General features: G+C 42.0%; 1 protein-coding gene across 1 annotated transcript in view; it reads right to left on the bottom strand.

Moving 5' to 3' along the window:
* Positions 1 to 21,384, bottom strand: part of LOC126162721 (low density lipoprotein receptor adapter protein 1-like) — a 210,890-nt gene that overhangs the window by 30,774 nt on the left and 158,732 nt on the right. The window contains exons 3-4 of the mRNA XM_049919383.1: positions 8,077 to 8,189; positions 880 to 991 (exon numbers count right to left, since the gene is read on the bottom strand). Of these exons, the coding sequence (XP_049775340.1) occupies positions 880 to 991; positions 8,077 to 8,189 (225 nt within the window). The remainder of the gene's footprint in view (positions 1 to 879; positions 992 to 8,076; positions 8,190 to 21,384) is intronic.

Raw genomic sequence — 21,384 nt, 5'->3', positions numbered from 1 at the left:
TCCAAAATGGATAGATAAAAATTCTATGCACCAAGCAGCAGCAGAACACACACAGAAGGTTATAATTAGGTAAGCTTTTAGAGCCAGTGACTCCTTCTTCAGGCAGAAGGGTTGACGGAGGAGAAACAGGGGCGATGAAAAGGACTGGACAGTTCTAGGAATGAGAATGAAAGACTCCTCATCACATCTGGTAAGTATCTCCTGACTTGCAGTTCTGGGTGTCTTTTCCTAAATCTTCCTCTTTTCCTAGACATCTTCAGTTCTTTTCCTTCACCCCTCTTCCTTCCCCTTCAACTCTTCCACCTGAAGAAGGTGCCACTATCTCTGAAAGCTTGCCTAACTATAAAATTCTTTTGTGTGTGTGTTCTGCTGCTGCTTGGTGAGTAGATTTCTTATTTACCCAATTACATTATTTTGCCAAAAATTGATTTTTTTCATTGTTATATTAACTCTCATGAAGTTTTTTGTAATCCACTACAGCTCAAAAGGAACCATGGTGTACATAATTACAATATCAGAAGAAAAAATGACATTTATTATTCCACATTAAAGTGTACTTCAACACAAAAAGGGGTGCACAGTGCTGCTACAAAAATTTTTGATCACTTATCCAGTGATATAAAATGTCTAACAGACAGCAAAATTATATATGAAAACAAAGTGAACAAGTTTTCCTTGACAACTCCTTCTGTAGAAGAATTTCTATTTATGTGGTATGTAAAGAGTGGTCAGTAGGAATTACTAATTCATATAACTTGTTAATGGTCATTGTGTAGCAATATTTATATATGAATATGTAATATAAATCTGCAACAATCTGTTTCACATCATTATGATTAACTACACAAATTATACATAAAACTATATAACTATACTTACAATTTTCCTTTTAGGGCACAGGAATGCATGGCACTCCAGTGTTTCGTTGCTATTCGTTGCAATGAATGCAAATACATGGTTGTATGTGGCATCAGCAGAGCAGTAGGAGATCCTGGAAACATATGATAGCAAATATCATTCTTGACTGGCCTAAAACATGTGTAGTATGTGTGTGTACAGATACTAATGGAAGTGATATTGTCCCAGTATGAAACCCCATAGGACTTAAAGTCTACGTCTTGTATGTCTATATGACAGACAGAAGGAAAGTCTTGACTAGTGAAGTACTGTTCAACAACAGTCTGTAAATGAACTGAGCAGCTTTTAATCTTACCTCAGTAAGTAACAGGAAGTAACTGAGGTGTTACCCCGAGACTTAAATATTTTACGGGTCAGACACTAGGGGAGGGGAAAAGAAATTGCATCTCACTCAAGGACAAGGTCATTTTATTGAGAAGTGATGTGACAGGTAGTATGTTGTGTGAGTATATGGTAACAAATTCAGAGCAAATGAAACACACATCATGGTAAAGAGTGGCCAAACAGTTGCATCAATTATCAATACACAGTGTAACCCCCTCCCTCTCCTCCGTCCCCCATGTGGTGACAATAAGGTTATGTATTCTCAGGTGCTAAAGATCAGGAAGGTGCCAAATAACATCCCATGACAGACTGTCCCAAACATCATCTTGCATCCTATATTGTGATTTGGAAATGGTTCTTACATGACCTGGAGAATGACTAAGTTCCCACTTCACCATGTCCTATATGTATTGAATTGGTGAGAGATCTGGTGATCTTGCTCACTAGGGAAGCTGTTGTACACCACAAATGGCACATTGCATCACAGAAGAAGTATATGGACTTGCATTGTTGTGCTGGAAAAGTATGTCACCTTCCTGTCAGAGAAATGGCTGTAGCACTGGGATACAGCCTACTATGTTGTGCGCCTGGTCCAGAAACACCAGGTGTGATAGCAATTGTTAATTGTGGTCCCCCACTATGAAGTCTGGAGTGGGACCTGTGTATTATAGGCAAAAGCCTTAGAGAATAGGCTGCTCACCAGGTCTAAGCTGTACATGTGTACATTCATCACTTGCATATAGACAGAACCTACTCTCAACACTGAAGACAATAGAGCACCAGTCCACTCTCCAGTCAACTCTTTCTTAACATCAGAATAGCTGTGCTTGGCAGTGTTGTGGTGTCAGTGGCAGCCTGTCCAGAGGCAAATATAATTGTAGTTCTTATGCAAGCAGACAGTTTCCAATCATTCTTGGTAACACATCAGGTGCAACATGTACCCATATTTCTTCTCTGGATGACATTCAGTTGACCACCACTGCTTGCACAGTGCTTTGATCTTGACATGCACGAATACTGCATGAACATCTAGAAACTGATCTACAGATGTGGGAGTGTTCCACAGGCCACTGCCAAAAGCAGTGACACACCACTGATACTTTGTGCCCAACACATGCAGAAATCTATCGACATGCCCATGCAGCTTCCCAAAGGTCCAGGCCCACAACGTGACCCCAGCAAAATTGATGAAGATGTTCAAGAGGAGTGAGTATGCACTCGTCAATGGGGTTTGATTGTACCCTAGAATGAATTTGCAAACACCAGTCATCTCTAAACTTAGTGCATTTACTGCCTGCAGGTCAAAACAGAGGGAACACAGATCTAATTTTTTATTGATCCTAGAAATCTCATTATTTTATTACATGTAGTATAGGGCAAGTCACATTTAAGTTACATACACACATAAATATACACATTTTTAAGATATACAGTTATATAAATTATATGTCATTCATATATGGTCATCACTCTTACAATATGTTCACATATAGTCACTGGATAAAGATTGCACAATAATGTCTGTATACACTATTTACATTATATTGTCATGTGTGTAAATAAGTCATAACAAGGAGCCAACAGTTATATCTATTAAGTGAGGCAAACAAGTCAAGTGAAAGTGAAATGGTAACACACATATTAAGGTACATTACACAAATTATTTTAGATTTCTATTCATAAAGTCCCATATAGAATAGTGGCACTGTTTCTGTGTCACTGACTTTATTTTGGATCTGAATCCTTTCTGGCAAGACTGTACACTTTCAGATAGCTTCTTCTACAGAAGTATTACCCTGTGCCTTACACCATTGTGTATCAACAACAAATATGTCACTGCAATGTCGAATATTATGGTGGTGAACATCTTTATTTTTTGTAAATATATGTAAACTTCCATGACTGAAACACACTGTATCATGAATATAGATACAAGACACTGGCAAGATAATGAGTTCTGTAAAGAGGTGTCTAGTGGTGGAGGATAGGGACACTTGTTTCATTGTCTTAATTATTCGTTTCTGTATAATAAATATCTTCTTGTGGGAGGAGCCCAAAAAAGGAATGCAATACGCAATTATTGAGGGCACTAGAACAAAGTAGGCACTTCATAGTGTTTCCATATCAAAGAATTTACTTAGAATAGTAAAATCATAAAAAAGTCTGCTCATTCTGTTTATAAATTCATCTTTATATATGTCCTACTGTAGTGTGTCATTTACCCACACTCCAAGGAATTTTGTGGTTACTTCTTGATATATGGGCTCATTCTCTACCCCAATATCATCTATCACAGATGATACCTTTGTGTTGAGTGGAACTGAATGTAGATTGTTTATCTTTATTTAGAAGAAGTTTGTTTTTGTTTAGCCATTTTACCATATTACAGTTTGTATCAGTAATTTTGGTGTTGAGTTGATGATGACAGTGATTAGAAAGCGGCACACTGGTGTCATCAGCAAACTTTAAAGGTAGACCTTCCTGAATGCCTTGGGCCAGATCATTGACAAATATTAGAAATAGATGGGGACCAAGTATGGAACCTTGGCGAATGCCTTGTCTTACTATTTGCTCGTTTGACTGAGCACTTTCACAATTTTTTGAGGTGATTACTACATTCTGTGCTTTATCTGAAAGATATGACCTACACAAGTAACTGCTCATTCCTCTAATTCCATAATGTAGTAGTTTCTCCAAGTGTAATTCATGGTTGACAAGATCAAAAGTTTTTGCGATATCAAGGAACACACATGTTGTGTGTTTTCTTTCATTGAATTCAATATAGATTTCATTTAAAATTCCTGAAAGCCAAACTGATGAAGACTCAGCATGCAGTTACCTTTCAAGAAATTAATAACATGATCATGTGCAGCAGTCTCAAGGTCTTTTGATATGCTGGATAAGATGAAGGTAGGTCTGTAATTGTTTATACCATTCCTTTCAACTTTTTTTTTTTCAAATAGAAGAACAACTTTTGCTGCTTTAAAAATTCTGGGGAATTACCTGATGATAAGGAGCAGTTTATCTGACAGTGGGTCACACATGAGATGATAGATTTGTTTCAAAGGTAATCAGATACACCATCAAAACCCCAGGAATGTTTGTTTGATTTCTGCCTTACAATACTGCAAATTTCACTTGGTGTGGCTGGATCAAGAAAAAGTGATTGTGGGAGTACTGCTGAATTTGAGTGACGAGCGGGTGTGGGAGTCTTGATTAAACAAGAAAATCTGTTACCAATATTTATGAAGTGACTATTGAATATTTCACATAACTGTTTAGGGTCAGTGATAACACCACATTCATTTTTAATGCATGTTATTGAGTGTATCTTGCCTTTTTTACCAACTGTTTCACTGATCAATTCCCACATGGCTTTCGGTCTATTACTTGAGCTAATTATGAACTGCCAATTGTACAATTACCTCGTTTAGAATTCTTCTGCGCTGTTTGAAATAGTTATGGAATAACTCGCTGTCTGTAGTTTTACTGTAGAGATATGGCAATCTCTTGTTTCTGCAAGAGGTTTGTATTCCTAGCGTTAGCCATTTGTTATTAGAGATTTTGCATGTGTACTGCTTAGCTGCAAGTTTGATTAGGAATGCCACTTCATAGCAATGTTACAAGACACTCATATATTCAAGAACCCTACTGTCAAGATTGCTACTGCAGTAGACATCCTTCCTTTATGGAGCAGATGTGTGAGATGTGCTATATTGTGTTTGTTGTCAGTTGATCTTTTGTGTGTGTGTGTTGGAGAGCTTCTGTCTGCTTATTTGCATCTGGCATAGTCATACTTAGTACAAAGTAGTTGTGATCTGATATACCATTAGAGATGGTGTCTAGTGTGCAAGCAAGTGACAAGTCAGTGTTAACAAAAAAGCCATCTATTGCAGAGGAGCTGGTATTAGTTGTTCTAGTAGGTTTGTTGTTTATTTTTTCGTGTTATAACATTGCAACATGCTCACTATTTTTTGAGAAACAGTGAATGGTATTAAGAAATCTATATTAAAGTCTCTATGCAATTGACCATTTGATCGCTGATAACTGTGCCAAATGGATCACTAAACACTACAAATCCCACCGCCCTCAGTATGCACATTATCCTGGGACGGCTGAACACAGTCCTTGAGAGTGTTGCATTTTTTTCGGGAATTTTTATCATATCTCTTTTCCATGCAATATACCCTATTAGTGTTACAAAACTACTGAGAAATGAGACACTTGCTAAGTCAATCTTCCCTGCTTTCCACTTTAGAGATCATACTTGTATTTTGAAGTCAAAATGTAGCATATAATATACGAATTTAATTCTTTGGTTTCATTCATTGTTGTCGGTTTTAGAGAATGCATTATAAACTTGAAGTGTGTAATGCAGTACAAAAGATTATATTTGTGTGGTTCCCTTACTTTATAGCGTCCCAGCAGGAATAAGCAAATGGCAAACGAAACCACACCAGTTTTCATGCTTGTAAAATGGTATACGATGTCTAAATAAAATAAATCGAATTTTATAGCTGAAGGACATAAACAGCTTAAAGGCTGTAATACATGACGTCACAGTACAAAAGACGATAGATTGCCTCCAATATGGAAGATTTGTGGAACACAAATGGTTGCTGTGCAAGTTGCGAATAGCTAGGGATTCTGAAGTGGTGTTACTGCGTAAATGTCATCGACATCTTCATGACAAGGTACTGAATTTTTTTATTTCAGCGCTACGTAAATGAAATAATCGTTAATGGATTTAATTTTTTCTGTTACTTTCTCGAATATGTAAAATGAAGTCGTAAGTACATGAAGCGCCAGAGTAGCGTAAACAAGGTAACAGCGTTAAATAAAAATCGGCAAAGCGCAATATTACGTTTGTAGAGCATTTGTTCCCATCTTCGAGAACTGCACAAAGCAGCGTCCTCAGTCGGGATATCTAAATTTCTTCTTCGTAACTACTTCCATTAGACCAAATTATCAATGTGATGCAAGGAGACATTGTGAAAGACTTTGAGGTTCATACAGAGGCAACACGGCATCTGTGCGAATAACTATCTAAATTTTTATTTACGCGCCAACGAATCGTCCTTAGCGATGTGCTCTTGGCAGCACTTTATCCATTACTATCACCAGTTGATACAATGTTCGTGCCACTTTCTGCAGATAATAGTTTAAGAGAACAGCCACGCAATGTGGCATTTCGCGTGAAAACGAGGGAAACATTTAAAGAATGCTTTTGAAGCAATTTTACGAAAATTCGCCTTCAGAAGTGGTCGTCAATCAATTGAAGAAGGCCGTCAACAAGGCAGGCTTTTCCCCTCAACTGGTGGTGCCCATTCATAAAATACACTACTGGCCATTAAAATTACTACACCACGAAGATGACGTGCTACAGACGCGAAATTTAACCGACAGGAAGAAGATGCTGTGATATGTAAATGATTAGCTTTTCAGAGCATTCACACACGGTTGGCGCCGGTGGCGACACCTACAACGTGCTGACATGAGCAAAGTTTCCAACCGATTTCTCATACACAAACAGCAGTTGACCGGCGTTGCCTGGTGAAACGTTGTTGTGATGCCTGGTGTAAGGAGGAGAAATGCGTACCATCACGTTTCCTTCCGACTTTGATAAAGGTCGGATTGTAGCCAATCGCGATTGCAGTTTATCGTAACGCGACATTGCATCCAATGACTGTTAGCAGAATATGGAATCGGTGGGTTCAGGAGGGTAATACGGAACGCCGTGCTGGATCCCAACGGCCTCGTATCACTGGCAGTCGAGATGACAGTCGTCTTATCCTCATGGCTGTAACGGATCGTGCAGCCACGTCGCGATCCCTGAGTCAACAAATGGGGACGTTTGCAAGACCACAACCATCTGCACGAACAGTTCGACGACGTTTGCAGCAGCATGGGCTATCTGCTCGGAGACCGTGGCTGCGGTTACCCTTGAGGCTGCATCACAGACAGGAGCGCCTGTGATGGTGTACTCAACGACGAACCTGGGTGCACGAATGGCAAAACATCATTTTTTCGGATGAATCCAGGTTCTGTTTATAGCATCATCATGGTCGCATCCGTGTTTGGCGACATCGCGATGAACGCACATTGGAAGCGTGTATTCGTCATCGCCATACTGGCGTAGTACCCGGCGTGATGCTATGGGGTGCCATTGATTACACGTCTCGGTCACCCCTTGTTCGCACTGACGGCAGTTTGAGCAGCGGACGTTATATTTCAGATGTGTTACGACCCGTGGCTCTACCCTTCATTCGATACTGCGAAACCCTGCATTTCAGCAGGATAACGCACGACCGCATGTTGTGGGTCCTGTACGGGCCTTTCAGGATACAGCAAATGTTCGACTGCTGCCCTGGCCAGCACATTCTCCAGACCTCTCACCAATTGAAAACGTCTGGTCAATGGTGGCCGAGCAACTGGCTCGTCACAATACGCCAGTCACTACTCTTTATGAACTGTGGTAACGTGTTGAAGCTGCATGGGCAACTGTACCTGTACACGCCATCCAAGCCCTGTTTGACTCAATGCCCAGGCGTATCAAGGCCGTTATTACAGCCAGAGGTGGTGGTTCTGGGTAATGATGTCTCAGGATCTATGCACCCAAATTGCGTGGAAATGTAATCACGTGTCAGTTCTAGTATAATATATTTGTCCAATGAATACCCGTTTATCATCTGCATTTCTTTTTGGTGTAGCAATCTTAATTGCCAGCAGTGTATTATGTCTGGAGAGCCTCCTCTCTGCACAGGACGCGTCATGCACTCGTCTTATTTGTACGCCACTGGCAGGTGCAGCTGACTAGCCAGATGCAGCGCTCACCTGTAGATGGAGACGTCGAGCAGCATCTCCTCGGAGGAGACGTCGGACACGCGGATGCCCCGCAGGCTGACCGAGACGGCGACGCGCGGCAGCTTACGGCCGCCCGCCTTTGCCTGCAACAGTCCAGGTACCACCAATTCAAGCCATCTCCTCCCTGCTCTCCTCACCGTAGCTGTCACCATTGGGGTCCGCGAGGGGTGGGGGTGTTAAGGGCCAGTACTTGCCCACTCTTACTTTTCGGCTCTACAGACTTTTTTCTCATGACAAATTTCTCGCTTGTTTCTAGCAATGATTCTAGTAAACAGCATATTTAACATTACCAGTCATGAAAGAAAGTATTAGGACTAGTCATAATGTTTTAATTGTCACCTCGAAAAAGAAAGGTTATTGAAAGTTTGTAAACAGGGTGGTCCATTGATCGTGACCGGGCCAAATATCTCACGAAATAAGCGTCAAACGAAAACACTACAAAGAATGGAATTTGTCTAGCTTGAGGGGGGAATCCAGATGGCGCTATGGGTGGCCCGCTAAATGGCGCTGCCATAGGTCAAACGGATATCAACTGCGTTTTTTTAAAATAGGAACCCCCATTTTTTATTACACATTCGTGTAGTACGTAAAGAAATATGAATGTTTCAGTTGGACCGCTTTATTCGCTTTGTGATAGATGGCGCTGTAATAGTCATTAACGTATAGCTTACAATTTTAGACGAACAGTTGGTAAAAGGTAGGTTTCTTAAATTAAAATACAGAACATAGGTACGTTTTAACATTTTATTTCGGTTGTTCCAATGTGATACATGTACCTTTCTGAACTTATCATTTCTGAGAACGCATGCTGTTACAGCGTGATTACCTGTAAATACCACATTAATGCAATAAATGCTCAAAATGATGTCCGTCAGGTATGCTGTTACAGCGTGATTACCTGTAAATACCACATTAATGCAATAAATGCTCAAAATGATGTCCGTCAACCTCAATGCATTTGGCAATACGTGTGACGACATTCCTCTCAACAGCGAGTAGTTCGCCTTCCGTAATGTTCGCACATGCATCGACAATGCGCTGACGCATGTTGTCAGGCGTTGTCGGTGGATCACCATAGCAAATACCCTTCAAATTTCCCCGCAGGAAGAAATCCGGGGACGTCAGATCCGGTGAACGTGCGGGCCATGGTATGCTGCTTCGACGACCAAACCACCTGTCATGAAATATGCTATTCAAGACTGCTTCAACCGCAAGCGAGCTATGTGCGAGACATCTATCGTGTTGGAAGTACATCGCAAAAAACTCTCCTGCAGTGAAACATCTTGTAGTAACATCGGTAGAAAATTACGTAGGAAATCAGCATACATTGCACCATTTAGATTGCCATCGATAAAATGGGGGCCAATTATCGTCCCTCTCATAATGCCGCACCATACATTAACCAGCCAAGGTCGCTGATGTTCTACGTGTCGCAGCCATCGTGGATTTTCCGTTGCTCAATAGTGCATATTATGCCGGTTTATGTTACCGCTACTGGTCAATGACGCTTCGTCGCTAAATAAAACGCGTACAAAAAAATCTGTCATCGTCTCGTAATTTCTCTTGTGCCCAGTGGCAGAACTGTACATGACGTTCAAAGTCGTCGCCATGCAATTCTTGGTGCATAGAAATATAGTACGGGTGCAAACGATGTTGATGTAGCATTCTCAACACCGACGTTTTTGAGATTCCCGATTCTCGCGCAATTTGTCTGCTACTGATGTGCGGATTAGCCGCGACAGCACCTAAAACTCCTACTTGGGCATCATCATTTGTTGCAGGTCGTGGTTGATGCTTCACATGTGGCTGAACACTTCCTGTTCCCATAAATAACGTAACTATCCGGCGAACGGCCCGGACACTTGGATGATGTCGTCCAGGATACCGAGCAGCATACATAGCACACGCCCGTTGGGCATTTTGATCACAATAGCCATACATCAACACGATATCGACCTTTTCCTCAACGGTTAAACGGTCCATCTTAACACGGGTAACGTACCACGAAGCAAATACCGTCCGCACTGGCGGAATGTTACGTGATACCACGTACTTTTACGTTTGTGACTATTACAGCGCCATCTATCACAAAACGAAAAAAGTAGTCCAACGAAAACATTCATATTTCCTTACATACTACACGAATATGTAATAAAAATGGGGGGCTCCTATTTTTAAAAAACGCAGTTGATATCCGTTTGACCTATGGCAGCGCAATCTAGCGGACCAACCACAGCGCCATCTGGTTTCCCCCTTCAAGGTAGACGAGTTTCGTTCTTTGTAGTTTTTTCGTTTGACGCTTATTTTGTGAGATATTTGGCCCTGTCACGATCAATGGACCACCCTGTATATGTAGACTGAAGCGACGAATAAAAATTTGTACCAAGGCCAGGGTTAAAACCCGGGTCTCCAGTTCAATACGCAGATGCACTGACCACTACGCCACCCTGGTACAGCGAGTTTTGCGCAACTCCACGGACTACCCCAGCACACCTCCCCCCTCAGTCCAAATCCCCACGTATGTGGAACCATATAGTTTAACTTCATTAAAGCACCTGTGCCTGAGTTTCAGGCAGTGTCCCTCGTTTCGTTCGACACTGAGGTGCTGTTCCAATACAGTTGGAAAGCCTCCGCAGTGCTGTTCGAGTTTTGGGGGAACAGCATTTGGTATGAGGCATGAAAGGGATTTTGGATGGGGAGGTAGGCGTACAATATGCCACAATTCTACATCTACATCTACATCTACATTTATACTCCGCAAGTCACCCAACGGTGTGTGGCGGAGGGCACTTTACGTGCCACTGTCATTACCTCCCTTTCCTGTTCCAGTCGCGTATGGTTCGCGGGAAGAACGACTGTCTGAAAGCCTCTGTGCACGCTCTAATATCTCTAATTTTACATTCGTGATCTCCTCGGGAGGTATAAGTAGGGGGAAGCAATATATTCGATACCTCATCCAGAAACGCACCCTCTCGAAACCTGGCGAGCAAGCTACACCGCGATGCAGAGCGCCTCTCTTGCAGAGTCTGCCACTTGAGTTTGTTAAACATCTCCGTAACGCTATCACGGTTACCAAATAACCCTGTGACGAAACGCGCCGCTCTTCTTTGGATCTTCTCTATCTCCTCCGTCAACCCGATCTGGTGCGGATCCCACACTGATGAGCAATACTCAAGTATAGGGCGAACGAGTGTTTTGTAAGCCACCTCCTTTGTTGATGGACTACATTTTCTAAGGACTCTCCCAATGAATCTCAACCTGGTACCCGCCTTACCAACAATTAATTTTATATGAACATTCCACTTCAAATCGTTCCGCACGCATACTCCCAGATATTTTACAGAAGTAACTGCTACCAGTGTTTGTTCCGCTATCATATAATCATACAATAAAGGATCCTTCTTTCTATGTATTCTCAATACATTACATTTGTCTATGTTAAGGGTTAGTTGCCACTCCCTGCACCAAGTGCCTATCCGCTGCAGATCTTCCTGCATTTCGCTACAATTTTCTAATGCTGCAACTTCTCTGTATACTACAGCATCATCCGCGAAAAGCCGCATGGAACTTCCGACACTATCTACTAGGTCATTTATATATATTGTGAAAAGCAATGGTCCCATAACACTCCCCTGTGGCACGCCAGAGGTTACTTTAACGTCTGTAGAAGTCTCTCCGTTGATAACAACATGCTGTGTTCTGTTTGCTAAAAACTCTTCAATCCAGCCACACAGCTGGTCTGATATTCCGTAGGCTCTTACTTTGTTTATCAGGCGACAGTGCGGAACTGTATCGAACGCCTTCCGGAAGTCAAGAAAAATAGCATCTACCTGGGAGCCTGTATCTAATATTTTCTGGGTCTCATGAACAAATAGAGCGAGTTGGGTCTCGCACGATCGCTGTTTCCGGAATCCATGTTGATTCCTACATAGTAGATTCTGAGTTTGCAAAAACCTCCGATTAAAAAATAATTTTGTTTGTAACGGGAAACAAACCGACGCTTCTCGCCGTCACTGCGCGCCGCATAAAAGACGTAATGGGCAGTTTTTGTTTGGGCTGACTCCAACTACACTTTGAGAAAACTAAATTGGAAATATCTACTGAAATACCACAGATAATGCGCATGACGCGTCTTCGCAGAGATGCCCCGTATAACTTGGGTTTGGTTGTCACAGTGTTCACGGGAACTACACTGTTTCCTTGGTACAGCGGTGGTTTCGGCGCTGTCCTGCGGTCAAGGCGGAAGCGAAACCTTACAGAACGTTATCGAAATGGCATCCATAATCCGTCGCTTGCTCGTACAGACATTATCGAGCAGCAGAAAATGGCAGGTCCAAAATCCTGGAACGCTGTTTCCGGCAACAATTCCCAGTACAATCAAAACATGGTTGCAGTACATCTGCCCGTCCCGCAAAGACGCCCCCTCCCCCTATTGCTCTACCTAGCCACAGCACTGGTCCCCTACGTGTTTGTGGACAAAGGAGTGCCTTGATAGCTTACCGGTTCTACATTCAGTTTTACATGGCAGAGCTCTGGAGAACACGGCCACGTTATACGCCGGGTGTGTATATCTATTCTTCGCCTGTGGACTGAAATGCCCCAGTCGAGAAGAGGAAAGAAAGGACTGAAATTTCAATTTCGAAAAAATGTCCGCTCAAGGAATTGAGACTTTCTCAAACTCTGTGGGATGCACCTTGCAGTCCAGTTGTTACGGCTACACAAAAATGTGACAAACTGGGGTAACAAATACCACCTTGGTTCAGTCGTGGGAGGTTCTCCCATTCACCTATTCGAATGCTGGATTACACTTTGCTCAAAAAGTACAAAATACATCATTCAAAACATATTCTATTCATCTTCGATTAAATCAGTCACCATTAAATAATCGAAAGCATAAAAATGAACCAGTGATCAATTAACATGGTAGATATGAATTTTGTAAGCGAAGAAAGTGTTAACGGTGGCGTCAAAATTGAATAAGTTTATTTCCTGTTTCTGCACTTTGAGGAGTGTAAATGTGTCATTTTTAATTATTTCTGTTGCTACCCAACAGTGTTAACCTAACAATATTGGGGCGTGAATAAAATTATTTTTGTTAGGAACTAGTTGGATACCATGGATTTAATCATAAGAAGGATGTTATGTTACATTTTTGAATGAAAAATATAGCATTCATTTTCATATTAATAATATCAGAAGATGTACTTTGGGTATATTAATGAAAAATCTGCATAGCATTTAAGTATCAAAGTAGTGTACCTTAAAGAAATCGAATGAGTAACTATCAATTGTATAAAAACAGTAAGTTTTATATACTTCTTGTCAAAATTAGTTCTTGGAGGACTATACGTTTTCAAAATCAACGAATCAGTTATACAAAAAATGCCACTCTTAGACTCTTGCCCCCTCTTGAATAAACTTCTGCGGACACGCACGTTTATCGCAGAACGAAATCTGACAGTACCGCTGCCTGTTCCGAGTTCAGCACGAACTTTAGAGAAGCATCCCAAGTAGTTATAGAAGTGATGCGCATGTCGTTCCAGATGTTAATATGGCTCAAGGAACTGATCTGTCCAAGAAATGTTTACGATGGCATAACACCTATTATTTACCTTAAACACAAAATTTTCAGTCCGTAAAATCCTCTCTCCACACAGTGATACACACAAAGAAACATTATCTGCAGTATAAGAAGGCTTATTCTGCTGAGTTAATTGAAAGTACCTCTGTCTTTCTTTCATTTCTCTCTACCTTTCAAGAGGAAGTATTAATATTTTGTTTTCATGAGACGTCCGGTGGTTAACAATGAAGAGAAAAGCGTGTAGCCAACTCTTACGTGTTTGTTTGCAGCAGTTATGACGTGCCATGCGAGGCCGCTGATCATGTCCTTCCCACGTCGGTCTCCACCTTCCCAATGTGCCGTTCGTTGCACCGGTAATTCCCTCGTGAACGTCTGGCAATTCCAGACAGGCGTGCAAGGCGTCAAAAGGATGCGTGGTTTCTGCAGCTGACACTGATCCTTCTCGCGACTTTTAGTCGACATGACCAGCTGAGGAATCGCTGGTTGAGGAAATGAGGGTTGCACTCGAGAGACGCTGGATTGCGGAATGACGATAAGTCATATTTTCCCCAAATGCCGCTAGGAGGTCTTAGTGAATTGGAAAGTGATGAGTACGAGTCCTTGTTAGCGAGCGAGGGATGATGGCGTGTTCTGTGACTTCAGGATGGGCGTTTAAACAGTTTAGAGAAGAAAATTCGAGCTTACCGAGTGCCGTAGCATATTTATAGTTGGGTTCATGAACTGCTTGCATATAAAACTCAACACGTCGACCCGAACGGAATAAATCAGAGATATGTGAGGGATTTAGATTAGGAAATGAGACACTTAAAGTAGTAAAGGAGTTTTGCTATTTGGGGAGCAAAATAACTGATGATGGTCGAAGTAGAGAGGATATAAAATGTAGACTGGCAATGGCAAGGAAAGCGTTTCTGAAAAAGAGAAATTTGTTAACATCGAGTATAGATTTAAGTGTCAGAAAGTCATTTCTGAAAGTATTTGTATGGAGTGTAGCCATGTATGGAAGTGAAACATGGACGATAAATAGATTGGACAAGAAGAGAATAGAAGCTTTCGAAATGTGGTGCTACAGAAGATGCTGAAGATTAGATGGGTAGATCACATAACTAATGAGGAGGTATTGAATAGAACTGAGGAGAAGAGGAGCTTGTGGCACAACTTGACTATAAGAAGAGATCGGTTGGTAGGACATGTTGTGAGGCATCAAGGGATCACAAATTTAGTATTGGAGGGCAGCGTGGAGGGTAAAAATCGTAGAGGGAGACCAAGAGATGAATACACTAAACAGATTCAGAAGGATGTAGGGTGCAGTACGTACTGGAAGATGAAGCAGCTTGCACAGGATAGAGTAGCATGGAGAGCTGCATAAAACCAGTCTCAGGACTGAAGACCACAACAACAACAACAGGTGAAATCTGGCACCGTCCACTGTTTGCATGGCGGTATGAACTCCACGCTCTCACTTGACAAGCCGCACGTGAGTGAACAGTACGTCTATCGAGAAGAGGGGCCGTGCACTGATGCTGAAACTGTTTTATGTGAACAGCAGCAATTACAGTGCTGCATTGGGAGAGTATCGCCGACTATAAAGTCTGAGGAGAAGATCGACTGCATTAAAAAAGATGACAATGAAGATGATAATGAAATTTGAGAAGGCGGATGAGCTTGGTGCGGCACCTAGAAGAGGAAGGCGTCCTATCAGGTGAAATTTATTGACAAGGTTGCTGTCGTTATAACTGATCGTGCGTCCCTCGCGTAGTTCTAGTGTTCCCGCAGTGTCACAAAATTGTCCATCCTAAGGTCAAGAGTATGGAACGTTTTGAGGGCTATTTTACACTGGTATCAGTACAATATCCAGACGGGGCAGCAACGTTCTCAAATTGCTCTTCGGTTCCTGGCATGGATCGAAGTTGATGACATACGGCCGGGCAATATTCTGTGAAGTGACAAGACACATTTTATCCTATAGGGTGCAGTGAATATATAGAACCGCCGAATCTGAAGGAGTGTTAAACCGCGTGTTGTGCACAAAGAGGCATTGTACGTGACTGTGTGGTATGGACTTACAAGCACCTTTATTCTCGGTCCGTTCTTCTACGAAGAGAATACACCCATAGCACCTGCTGGTGTACCATGACGTCTGCGCGTTATCGAGACCTCCTTGTATAACATGTAAGGCCTGCTTTGGAAGAACGCAACTGTTTGGAAACCACTGTTTCTATGCAAAATGAGGCAACATCTCATGTCTCTCGGCCAGTGAAAGATCTGCTTAATGCAGGCTTCCACGAACGTGTTATCTCCAGAGGTTTTCCAGATGCATGGCCTGCAAGAGCACTTGACCTGAATCCATGTCAGTTTTGGCGCTGAGGTTGAACATGTTTCCCATGGACACATTCTGTCTCTACCAGGTCCGAAGGCCAGTATACAGGAGCACGTTAGCACGTTGCTCACGCACCTCCCCGTTCAGCTAAGTCAGTTCCCGAGTTTTGCTCCAAAAATTGAATGCTTTTCTGCCATCATGTCATGTCTCAACATCGACCCATGCTACTACGCTGACCTACATTTACATCTACATCTACATATTACTCTGCATTTCACAATTAAGTGCCTGGCGGCTCATCGGACCAACTTCAAGCTACTTCTCTACCATTCCACAGCGCGCGGGAAAAACAAACACTTCAATCTTCCCGTGCACGGTCTCGTTGCTCTTATTTTATTATGATGATAGTTTCTCCCTATGTAGGTGGACGTCAACAAAGTATTTTAACACTCCCAGGAGAAAGTTGGCGATTGAAATTTCATAAGCAGATCCTGCCGCAGTCCCAGACCGGTGAGCAATATTTAAGAATCGATCGAACATCTTTTAGATTAGATTAGTACTTGTTCCACAGATCATGAATACGACACTTCGTAATGATGTGGAACGTGTCAGGTTAATAAAAGGTGTATATACAAGATATTACATTACACAAAATATTACATGACACTTAATATTTTAAAATTTTTGTTTTGTTGGGGTTGGGGAAATTACCCACTTACTATATCCAAAAATTCATCTAATGATTAGAAGGAATTGCCATTAAGAAATTCTTTTAATTTCCTTTTAAATGCTATACGGCTATCTGTCAGATTTTTGATGCTATTAGGTAAGTGACCAAAGACTTTTGTGGCAGCATAATTTACCCCCTTCTGAGCCAAAGCTAGATTTAAACTTGAGTAGTGAAGATCATCTTTTTTCCTAGTGTTATAGCCATGTACACTATTATTACTTTTGAATTCGTTCGGATTGTTAATAACAAATTTCATAAGTGAATATTTATATTGTGAGGCTACAGTGAAGATTTCTAGCTCTTTAAATAAGTGCCTGCAGGGTGATCTTGGATGAGCTCCAGCAATTATTCTGATTACACGCTTTTGTGCAATGAATACTCTTTTACTCAATGATGAGTTACCCCAGAATATGATGCCATACGAAAGCAGAGAATGAAAATAGGCGTGGTAAGCTAATTTACTGAGATGTATATCGCCAAAATTTGCAATGACCCTAATAGCACAAGCAGCTCAACTCAAACGTTTCAGGAGCTCCTCAGTGTGTTTTTTCCAGTTCAACCCCTCATCATTGCATACACCTAGAAATTTTGAATATTCTACCTTAGCTACCGATTTCTGGTCGAAGTCTACATTTATTAATGGTGTCATTCCATTTACTGTGTGGAACTGTATATACTGTGTTTAGTCAAACTTTAATGAGAGCCCATTTGCAGAGAACCACTTAATGATTTTCTGAAAAACATCGTTTACAATTTCACCAGTTAATTCTTGTCTGTTGGGTGTGATAGCTATACTTGTATCATCGGCAAAAAGTACCAGCTTTGCATCTTCGTGAATATAGAATGGCAAGTAATTAATATATATATTACGAACAGCAGAGGACCCAAGACCGAACCTTGCGGCAACTCATTCTTGATTGTTCCCGTTTGAGAAATCACCAGTTTTTTTGCATATTATGTAAACTGCTTATTTCAACTTTCTGCACTTTTCCAGTTAGGTATGAGTTAAACCATTTGAGCACTGTCCCATTCATACCACAGTACTTGAGCTTATATAGAAGTATTCCATGATTTACACAATCAAAAGCCTTTGAGAGATCACAAAAAATGACAACGGGTGACTTCCGGTTACTCAGAGCATTTAATATTTCATTAGTGAAAGTATGTATAGCATTTTCCGTTGAAAAACCCTTCTGGAAACCAAACTGACTTCTTTCGTGGACGAATCACACTTTCTGAAGATTTTTCCAATGCAGCTCAGCTTAGTATCTGCTTCTCCTACAATTTGTTTTATATGTTCATTCCGCTTTAAGTACGTCCGGATGGTTACTCCTTGATATTTTACGGTTTCTAGTGATATGTCGCCAATAACGTAATCGAAATAGTGGATCTTTTCACCTGTTTTGCTCAGTACGATACATGTATTTACGTTCAGGGTGTATTGCCGATCTCTGCACCAAACGTCGACCCTCTGCAGGTCTCCCTGCAATTGGCTATTGCCTTCTGTCGTTGCTAAAGTCCTACAGACAACTGCATCGTCTGAAACGGCTTCAAGTAGCTTCCGATGCTGTCCACGAGATCATTTATATACTGAGTCGTTATAATTAAAGAAATTCTGCTCACAGAGGTCCAGAGTGGGCTGTCACTATCGTATGGCAGCAAAACTTGGTAGATGTGCTAATGCGTTCGTGCATTTGCAAATTTGGTCCTAATTTTTTTCAGTGTAAATCGGTTGCGCACTAACGCATTAGCATATCTACCAAGTTTTATTGCCATACGATAATTAGGGCTCACGCTGGACCTCTGGGAGTAGCGACACTTTAATTATAACTGCTCAGTATATAAAGCGGCACGTAGTGAAATTGCGTGCTTATGGAATATCGTCTCAGTTATGTGACTGGATCTGTGATTTCCTGTCAGAGAGGTCACAGCAATTGAGAGAAAGTCATCGAGTAAAACAGAAGTGATTTCTGGCGTTCCCCAAGGTAGTGTTATAGGCCATTTGCTATTCCTTATCTACATAAACGATTTGGGAGACAATCTGAGCAGCCGTCTTAGGTTGGTTGCAGACGAGGCTGTCGTTTATCGACTAATAAAGTCATCAGAAGATCAAAACAAATTGCAAAACGATTTAGAAAAGATATCTGAATGGTGCGAAAATTAGCAGTTGACCCCAAATAATGAAAAGTGTGAGGTCATCCACATGAGTGCTAAAAGGAATTCGTTAAACTTCGGGTACACGATAAATCAGTCTAATCTAAAAGCCGTAAATTCAACTAAATACCTAGATATTGCAATTACGAACAACTTAAATTGGAAGGAACACATAGAAAATGTTGTGGGGAAGGCTAACGGAAGACTGCGTTTTATTGGCAGGAAACTTAGAAAATGTAACTAAGGAGACTGTCTACACTATACTTGTCCGTCTTCTTTTAGAATACTGCTGCGTGGTGTGGGATCCTTACCAGATAGGACTGACGGAGTACATCGAAGAAGTTCAAAGAATGGCAGCACGTTTCGTATTATCGCGAAATATGGGAGAGAGTGTGATAGTAATAATACAGGATTTGGGCTGGCCATCATTAAAAGAAAGGCGTTTTTCGTTGCGACGGAATCTTCTCACGAAATTCCAGTCACCAACTTTCTCCTCCGAATGCGAAAATATTTTGTTGACACCGACCTACATAGGGAGAATCGATCACCACGATAAAATAAGGGAAATCAGAGCTCGTACGGAAACATACAAGTGATCGTTCTTTCCACGCGCTATACGAGATTGGAATAATAGAGAATTGTGAAGGTGGTTCGATGAACCCTCTACCAGGCACTTAAATGTGATTTGCAGAGTATCCATGTAGATGTAGAAATGATGTCCTCTACAGCATCGGACGCTCCTTGAGGCTACTTGAGTTGTCTGTACAACAGAAGGCAATAGCCAGTTGCAGGGAGACCTGCAAGCCGGCTGTTATGGCCGAGCGGTTCTTGGCGCTTCAGTCCGAAACAGCGCTGCTGCTACGGTCACAGGTTCGAATGCTGCCTTGGGCATGGATGTGTGTGCTGTCCTTAGGTTAATTAGGTTTAAGTAGTTCTAAGTCTAGGGGACTGATGACGTCGGATGTTAAGTCCCATAGTGCTCAGAGACATTTGAACCATTTTTGGAGACCTGCAAAGGATCGACGTTTGGTGCAGAGATGGGCAGTAGGCCCTGAACGTAAATAAGTTTATCGTACTGAGAAAAACAGGAGAAAAGTTTTGTGGCGGCGTTCGTAGCGACAAACACTTCGCTGTAGAAACGGCTTACGAAGTCACCGCCACACTTTTAATAGCGGGCCGACCGGTCCGCTGGAACAGTGAACAGAAAGATGGAAACCCAAACACTCTGATTAAATAAAAGTCGGTACTTATCTTTATTGACGAAAATACAGAAACACAGTAGTGAACTCCGTGTCTACAGAAATCTGTCTAGTTCGAGTCGGAGCGGCTAGGTCAGCGTCGGCTGACGACAAACAACAACTCTGCTGCGATGAACACACAACTGACTAGCAAGGACACAAATCGGTGGCGAGTATACAACTGAGCGGCGAATACAGAACTGTCCTAGCGCTCGCGACTCAAGCGCTTAAGAAGCCAGAAGCCAGCGGTGGCGCGCGCAGACTTGCGGCGATTTCCTGTATCGCTGGCGCTGCTTATGCGGACGGCGTCCGGACTTTGATGCTGCCAACCTTTTGGCAGCGGGCTCGGTTGGCATTACTGGCTAGGATATAACAAAAAGATCCACTATGTTCGATTACATTATTGGCGACACTTCGCCAGAGATCGGAAAATACCAAGGAGTAACCATTCGGAGCTAGTGAAAGTGGAATGAACATATAAAACAAATTGTAAGTGAAGCAGATACCAGGCTGAGATGCGTTGAAAGAACGTTAAGAAAATGTGATTCGTCCACGAAAGAAGTGGCTTACAAAAGATTTGTTCCATCGATTCTTAAATATTGCCCATCAGTCTGGGACTCTTACCAAGTTAGAGTAATAGAAGAGGTAGATGAGATTCAACCAAGAGCGAAGCGTTTCTTCACGTGATCGTTTAGTGATCAAATTTTAGTCGGTGCGAGAGCGTTACGGATATGCTACACAAAGTGCAGAAGCAAACGCTGCAAGAGAAGTGTTGTGCATGACGGAGAGGTTTACTGTGTAAATTCCGAGAACGTTCGTTTTAAGAAGAGTTGCGCAACATATTACTTCCTCCCACATACTTCTCGCAAAATGACCACAGCGGGAAGAAATTAGAACTAATTCAGCGACATACCGATCTTCATTCTTCCCACGCGCCCTTCGCAAAATGGAACAAGGAAAGGGGCGACGGGGTGATATATTGGTATAAGTAGTACCTTCCGCCAGTAGTTCGTGGAGCAATGACCTCAGAAGGTAGAGGAAAGTGCATGCGGAGCTTGTTGGACAGCAGCCATGCCCTTGACACGTGTACTGTGGCCCGGTCTCGCAGCTGTCCCCTCTGGGAGTGACGTGAGGCAGAAGTCGGATGGGTAATGTCAAATGCAAGCAGCAGACAGATGAAAAGGGCACCTCGCACATGTGAGACTTTGCATGTCTTTCGGCCGATCCAAGTGACACATGTCTACTGCTGATTCTTTTC

Source organism: Schistocerca cancellata, chromosome 2 (genome assembly GCF_023864275.1).
Source record: "Schistocerca cancellata isolate TAMUIC-IGC-003103 chromosome 2, iqSchCanc2.1, whole genome shotgun sequence".
Classification (NCBI taxonomy): Eukaryota; Metazoa; Arthropoda; class Insecta; order Orthoptera; family Acrididae; genus Schistocerca; species Schistocerca cancellata.
Note: the sequence above shows the minus strand (reverse complement) of the source record. Positions and strands in the feature narration are given on the sequence as shown.